The sequence below is a fragment of the Perognathus longimembris genome, chromosome 18 (assembly GCF_023159225.1).
Source record: "Perognathus longimembris pacificus isolate PPM17 chromosome 18, ASM2315922v1, whole genome shotgun sequence".
NCBI lineage: Eukaryota > Metazoa > Chordata > Mammalia > Rodentia > Heteromyidae > Perognathus > Perognathus longimembris.
The window spans coordinates 13,408,991-13,416,727 of NC_063178.1; the positions used below are offsets into that span (position 1 = coordinate 13,408,991).

General features: G+C 38.6%; 1 protein-coding gene across 2 annotated transcripts in view; it reads left to right on the forward strand.

Moving 5' to 3' along the window:
* Positions 1-7,398, forward strand: part of Pter (phosphotriesterase related) — a 63,457-nt gene extending 56,059 nt beyond the window's left edge. For both annotated transcript variants that reach the window (XM_048367983.1, XM_048367982.1), the window contains exons 4-5: positions 606-746; positions 6,214-7,398. In XM_048367983.1, the coding sequence (XP_048223940.1) occupies positions 606-746; positions 6,214-6,424 (352 nt within the window). In that variant the 3' untranslated portion in view covers positions 6,425-7,398. The remainder of the gene's footprint in view (positions 1-605; positions 747-6,213) is intronic.
* Positions 7,399-7,737: the final 339 nt, after the last annotated feature.

Sequence of the window (7,737 nt, forward strand, 5' to 3'; positions counted from 1 at the left end):
CTAAACCTACTGTTTTGGAGTCATATCCTAAGCGCCAACTCAAAGGCTTTACTCCTTGGGACCCTTTGAACAATTCACAGACAGTGTGACAAAATGAATGTCAGAAAATTAAACTGTAGTTTGAATGGGGAGTTCTGGTGGGTGAGTAGATGAATGGAGAAGGGAATGGAGGTATATACAGTCACAATACTCAATGCACATAATGGGAAGTGTGACATGACTTGGGGGGAAGAGGTCTGGGGATGGAGGAGAATGTTGGAAGGGGTGACTGATCAAGATGCACTGGACAACATAATACAGATGTTACATTGTAACTCCCTTGTACAGCCATCCGAAGACTCTGTGTGTGTGTGTAGATGCCAACTCAAAAACTTTTAGTTAACTTTATATACATACATGATGCATTCAAAACTTCTAATCTGTACATATGGTGAATTCACCCCTTTTATTTTTCAAGATTGATGCTTTGGAGACAAGGACTTGGTGTGTACCTATGGCCAGTCTTGAACTCCAGCTCTCAAGCTTTAGAATTACAGACATGCACCATCATACCCGGAAAGGATATACTCTTAATAATAACAGTATGTCTGTCTTATTATCTCTAGATCTATATTCAACAAGAAGGAGCTACTGGAGTTTGCTCAACTTGGCTGCTACTTAGAATATGATCTCTTTGGTACTGAACTCCTTAATTACCAGCTCAACCCAGATATTGATATGCCTGATGATAACAAAAGAATCAGAAGGTAACTATATTGAAATTACTCATGTTCTCTTTTAACTAGCCCTTTATGATTGTCAAATCTGGGTGAGTATTAACAAAACTTCAGAAAACAGTAAGCAGGCTGAACCATAGACTTGCAGAGAAAAATCTATCTGAGCTGTTTCAGGGAGAAAATCTCTCTATATTATTTCAAGGAGAAAATGAGTCATCCTAAGTGGGCTAAAGTGAGGCAGAGCCTTAGAATTTCAGGGCCAGATGGGTAACTAACAGGAAACAAGACTCAACCCTTGCCATGACGATAAGAGAACAAAAGACATTTTCTTCCTTTTACCCCTAATTAAATAAGCTGTTTATTTCCTGGGTTGACCATGCTAAGCTTCTAACTTCCTATAAGTAATACTTGAAATGCTTTATCAAAGGTACTCATTATTGGGATAATTGTAACTTACATGCTGAGATGTAACAGTAACCCCAAACATCATATAAAGCACAACCTCTTCAAATTGCCTAGTGTGTAATGGACAGAACAATATTGTAGGATCCCTTTCTTTTCAGTAAAGTGGGAGATATGAGTACTCAAGGATGGCTACCAGATTTGGTCTTGATGACAGGGCACTAGGAAGATTACATAAACTAAGATAAAGGATCTGACAGGAGAAATCCATTTGAGATTGGCAAGGAAGAATTTAATTTACAAGTATCTCTTGTATCTAGAGGGGCCCCAGAGATAAGTGTGTGAAGCTTACACAGATTTGAACTGAGACAGAAATATGGATGTCATTCATTTATAAGATAGATGGAACCCTAGGAATGAATGAGATCACATGGAGGAATGGATGGGACAGAAGCCTGGACACCGATATTTAACGGGTATAACCACTAAGTGACAGAGAAAAAAAATTCAAACTGATAACATGCAGGGGGAGGGGGTAGAGAAGAGGGATGATGAAAGCAAAAGGCTTGAAGCTAGATGACAGGACAGGACTGGGGGTAACTAGCTAAGAAGTGAACTATACCAAAGAATAGGAATTGGATGATATAGAAACCGAGAGATTGAGGAACACCATCCACCGAGTATTTATAGTGTTCCTAAAGTATACAGACAAAATAGGCTCACTTTTTATCTGAGTGTTTGTTGCCAAATATGGAAGTATTTGATTGATATTCACTTAAAATATCTGAAGAGATAAGAAAAAAAAAGAGATCAAGATTCCTAAAGGAACTGAAAAGATGGAATCTTAGGAACAAACAGAAAGTTGATTGAAAAAATATTTTTCTCCACTGAAATGGGACAGTAGGAAGCAAGCAATGATGTCCATGCAGATAAACCTCACAGCTAGAGGAACACAAAATTGAAGCCAAACAGCCAGTGTGTTCTCTTGTGCTCCTCCTATAAGGTAGACATGATCATGACCTGCGAAAGAAGGAGTGGATTCCAGGTGGACTTTTACAGGAAAATGAGGCCTAGAAGTAGCAATAAAGTGGATGAGGAAGGCATTCACCTGGGTTGAAATAGGGGACCCAGTGAAGCTGGAAATTATGATTGCATGACTGTATATTGCCACACTGGTGATTTGGTTACTGTTTTCCAGAAAAACAAATGTGATGAGTTTCCATAGCATGAGCAGAGAAGCTTTATGGGTAGAAAAAAAAGTAAGTTAAAGCTAAAGATCTAGGGTTGGAATTTTAGCTGAAAGTTGCATGTGAGAGAGAAGTCGTGGAGTGTGAGATGGAGGGGGAAAGCCCATACATAGCGATGATGTAGAAGGATGAATGACACAGGTGGTTAATAAATGCAGTGGAAGAGGGCAAGTGGATGAAAGCAGAAAGAGGTAAAGAGATCAGCGAGGAAAACTCAAGATTCAGATTTCAGAGCGGAAGCAGTTCGCCACGATGACAAGAACCAGAATATGAATCTGAATGTGAAAAAATCTGATTGAAATGGAGAATAGGCAAAACCAGAATGGAGGTGTGTGTCCACATGAGGTGATGATGTTGAGGCTCAGGTATGGACAGTTCAGCTTCCAGAGGGGATGAGAGAAGTATCTTGAGCCATTCGAAGTGTTTTAGGACTGCTCCTCTGGGAAGCCAACCTTTGTGTCTCTATACTTTTGTATCAGAATTCCTCCTCAGGGACCTGAGAAGTCATAAAATAGGCTTCAAGTTTAACACACACACACACACACACACACACACAGAAAGAGAGAGAGACAGAGAGAGAGAGCGAGCGCTAGTTGTTATGTACTAACTCTAAATGTGTAACATAGCAACCAGTCCACATGAACAAACTGCTTTGACTGGCTTGACCAATGGGAAGTGAGGTCTTTTCAACTATCCAAACAAGCTCTTTGGCAAATAGATGTGTTGTTTCTTTTGTTTTATGATTTTGATTTTCTGGTTTGGGAACACCATGAAGATAGGCTTACAGGTTTCCCTAGACGCGTTCATACTCATTTGTACCACACCCCAAAATGAATATTCCTTGTCCTAAATATTAAAGTAGGTGGAGTGGTAGTTCCTTCTCATCTCTCACCATGGATTCTCTTAACATTTTTGTACAACTGGTCTCAGAAACCGGAAGCTAATGAATCAGTACATGGTTCCTTTTCCTGCCACTCTCTGTGGTAATAAGATATGCCTTCTCAGAGGTTCCTGTACCTTCTAGAACAAGAGGGAAATCTGCAAAGGGGTTATCTGTGAGACATATGAGAGAAAGATAGCTCCCAAGCCTTCCTGCTCAGCTTCTCAGCTCCCTTTGGCTCTTAGTTCAAGGGCAAAAGTTTCTCTCCTTATGCCAAATGTAAACCTTCCTCAAGTATGAAAGCACATCACAATTTCAGACAGAGGAATATACAGATACCACAAATGTGCATATATATATATATATATATGTACATGCATATGTACCAAACTTCATATACATATGTGTTTGTGTATATGTGTGCTTAACTTATTTGTGTATTTATGGCAATGCTGGGGTTTGAATTCATGGCCCTATGCTTGCTCGGCAAGTGTTCTATCACATACTCCACACCCAAGGCCTTAATCTTCATCATGTGGAAGCCATGTATCCAGTCCAGCTTTACCCAAGTCAAGGTCATTTTCATAACTGAATGATCTTCGGGTCTGTGTGTGCTCCAGTATCCCAATGTCTCTGAGTCTTGAAAGCTTGATGTTCATCCTTCATCGACAAGCCTTTCTTAGCCATACTAGTCTGGAACCTGTGAAGTGCAAGAGCATAGAAACACACTTCTGCCTACCTCTGGTTTTCAGCCCCAGAAATTCTGTGTCTAACACCTGTTTTCAATCTTATGCTCCATTTCTCAAATCTTATTATATCTCTGCCTTTTCACACTTTGTAGTCTCTCTCTAATATTTGTTTGCAAAACACAAACTCATTTGTATTGCTATAATTACTGTGATTTTTTGTCTTCTCATCTGTAGCGGTTCCTCCCGTCTGGCGGCATCTCTGTAACTCCTGTTCTTGCACACATCGGCACAGCAAGAGAGAGGATGTCTTAGCTCAGGCTGGGCCAAGCAGGTTTCCTTGAGAGTCTGGATATCATTGTGTTTCTAGAGCGATGATATCATCTTACTCATGAGAGAACAAGTCTCAGGATCCTTGACTTAGTGAGTTCTAAGCATTCCCATTTATAAATAAGAGTATTTTATCTCCCACATTCATTCCTTACTAGTTCCCAAATGGATAACTTTTGTATTTCCAGGTGTTACAAAAAGGGGGGGGCATCTTGACGGAGTTTGTTTATCCACAGGCATGCGTTTGCAGTAATGAGATAGCCTGATCTCAGTTAAGGGAAAGAGATCTAAAACTTTGGCACAATAAGGCACAAGCCTTATTAAGTATTAGGAGAAAGGATGAATTAAACCTTTCTATACTGAGTTCCTGCTTGCAGTTATGGGTCAGAATGTCATAGTAGGTTCCGCATTATATATGCATTCTGTCAAATATTTCTGTTTTTGCATAAATGACCCTATACCTCTCTTAGATAAATTCCTAGGTAAATAGAGTTTGTCCAAAAGTGATTGATACTTCAGAACAAGTATCAACAAGCTAAATAACCTTGGTGGCACACATGGCATGCTATATTCTTAGAGGACAGATGTGGGGTCCATGTGGCATTGGTTTCTAGACAAAGCACCCAGGTTTTCTCATCTCTTCTGGCCCCAGCCATTCCTTTGATCTCCATTTATAATCTATCTATACTGTATATTCTCAGAGGGTAAACTTTGTGCTTGAGTTTTGTGTGTAGTGACCACATTTTCCTTACCATAGTAGTGAATAAAGAAGACTCATATGCCCAAGCATGCCAAGAAACTGGTATCCATTGAAATGAAAGGTATCTCTTTCAAATATTCAGCCCCTACAGGAAGGCTCCATCCATCCACCCATATCCATTTACAGCCTAGATGCTTCCCAGGGTGATAACAAGAATTTCAGTGATGAGCCATTGTTTGCAGGTTGCATCTCTGCCATCAGAGACCATGGAAGTGAGGAAGGACATTGTCCAGAGTGCAGATACATACAGATGGTGGCTGTCAGAAGGTGACTCACTCTGAGGATTATAGCACTTAAGCAAAGCAGCAAGCAAAGAGGATTACACTTTTAGCCAGGCAGCTGCTCTTTAATCAACCAACTATAAATTTAAAGGAACAGCTCCTTGTTTTAGCTGTCTTGTTGATCAGAAGGAATGTAGAGGAAGACTTTCGAGCCAACTTAATCTATGGTTTACAAATGACTACTAAGCCCCCATTCCCATGGATTTCAGAGAACTAAATGTCTCCAATACAGGAGTACCTTTGCCAACCCATTTTTATTGGTTGTGTTCCATATACCTTTCTTTAGTAAAGTATGAAGATGACTTTTCTGTCCTTGTGTTGAGTTGTCACAGGGGTGAGATAGAGTCCCGGTACATAGTCCAGGCTGGCCTTGAAATCTGGACCTTCCCATATCTGCCTCCTGAGTGCTAGCACTGCGTCACCATCCCTGGTGATTTTCCTTTCTTATTCACCTACTCCTTGTGATTTTATTTTCTAAATGAAAAGGGAAGGTGAGAATGAAATCTCTGAAAACTGAACCTGCTAAGAGAAGTGTTTTAAAAAGTAGCATGGATACAAAGTTGTTCAGTGAAATGCTAAATCAGTGGTCAGCCATTCAAACTGGCTTGACTGTGGGAAGCTACCTCTCCTGCAACATTGCTAGGTATTGTCATAAATACCATAGGCTAAAGGCTTCTGTGAGTGTGCGACAGGATGTCATTCCTATGTGGATACAGCAATGCATCGTCATCATCTCCACACAATATTTATTAAGGGGCTCCAAGTACACAATCCACGGTGAAGGGCAAGATGTTTACGACAAGCACAATAAATTTTTATGAGTAAAAAAAAAGTTAGAATCCTAAAAAGTGAGGCGAAGACTACTATGTAAATATTTAACTGTTTTTTTTTAAAAAAACAAAACAAAACAGGGTACGTTTCCTGGTGGATGAGGGATATGAAGATCGAATTCTGATGGCACACGACATTCACACGAAGCATCGCCTGATGAAATATGGGGGTCACGGCTATTCTCACATACTGACCAACATTGTTCCTAAAATGTTACTTAGGGGTATAAGTGAGCGTGTACTTGACAAGATACTAATAGAAAACCCTAAGCAATGGCTAACTTTTAAGTAAGACGGTCGTTTCGAAACTCACACCTTCTGTGTAACACTTGCAGTGAATGGTCAATGATTTCAAACCCATTCTATTTATCAGAACTCTTAGGGATAAATGGCTGTTTTCTTCTGATGAGAAATAGAAGAGTTTGCCTCCTCTGAAAACTGAGTAGCTATTACATTGGTGCCTCTGAGGTGTTCCTGAGCCCAAGTGGGCCCTCTTGTTTTGCCTTAAAATAAATATTGAAGTGCATGCTCCCCAACAATGATTTAAAGTCTGTATCCCCTAAGAGTTGCTTTTTTTTGTTTGTTTTGCTATTTTTCAAATCTATCAGCTACACTACTTGAGAAAATTTAAAGTGTTTCTAGTTAAATTGCCCCCTTCTGGAGCAATCTAATGTTTCTTGTAATATTGATGATCCTACTAATTATCCTGCTGTTCTTTAATTAATGCTTAATGCATAATATGGCATGTTAAAATAGCTTTTGCAGCAAGAGAAGTTAAATTTTAAGCCTTTTTGAAGCAAAGGATACTGTTATATAATTAGCAATTTGCAACAATAAAATTACTTTGGTAAGCTAATTATGTGATCTCCACCTATCTCTAAATGCTTGTAGTAAATCAGTTTTGATAGCACTGGCTTTCTGGTATCCATTTTTGCTGTAAATTTTGTTGTGTTTTACAAAATTTGTATAAGAACACACAGTAATACTCAAATATAAAGATTCAATCATAAAAGCCATAATATATTACATAATATAGTTTAATGAACCATTACAATTATAATAACGAAGGCCACAATTTAATTAATTCATAAGATATAATGCAAAAAAAGAGAAATGTTTGCCATATATATATATATAATATAGTATATTCCCCTCATTTCCCCTCATTTCCTTTACTTTTTATTTGTTATTTCTCTCCCTCAGGCCTAAGTAGAGAAAATAATGCTTCTTTGTCTAAAGAATAAATCATATCTATTTGAAATGACAGTCTGATCCTAAACCCTATTCTTTAAAAGACATCTAGCCCTGCCTGATATTGTTTTTGTTAAGTAAAGCTTTAAAGAAACAGTTAAAACTTTTAATTCATATTCAGTGTTATCTATAAGTGAATCTTTTGATTGACTCATCCTTGAGATATTGGGTACCTAAAGACATCTCAAAAATTCCCTTGTTGCCAATTCTTTGTTGAAAAATATTGGTTGTTTGACAGAAATTAGAACTCTTACAGTTCGTTTGTGAGTTAATAGAAAGACTAATAGTAATTCTTGATGGATAGGCTAAGTGGTTTTTATCCTATACCATGCCAGTTACTCAGACCAAGGCATT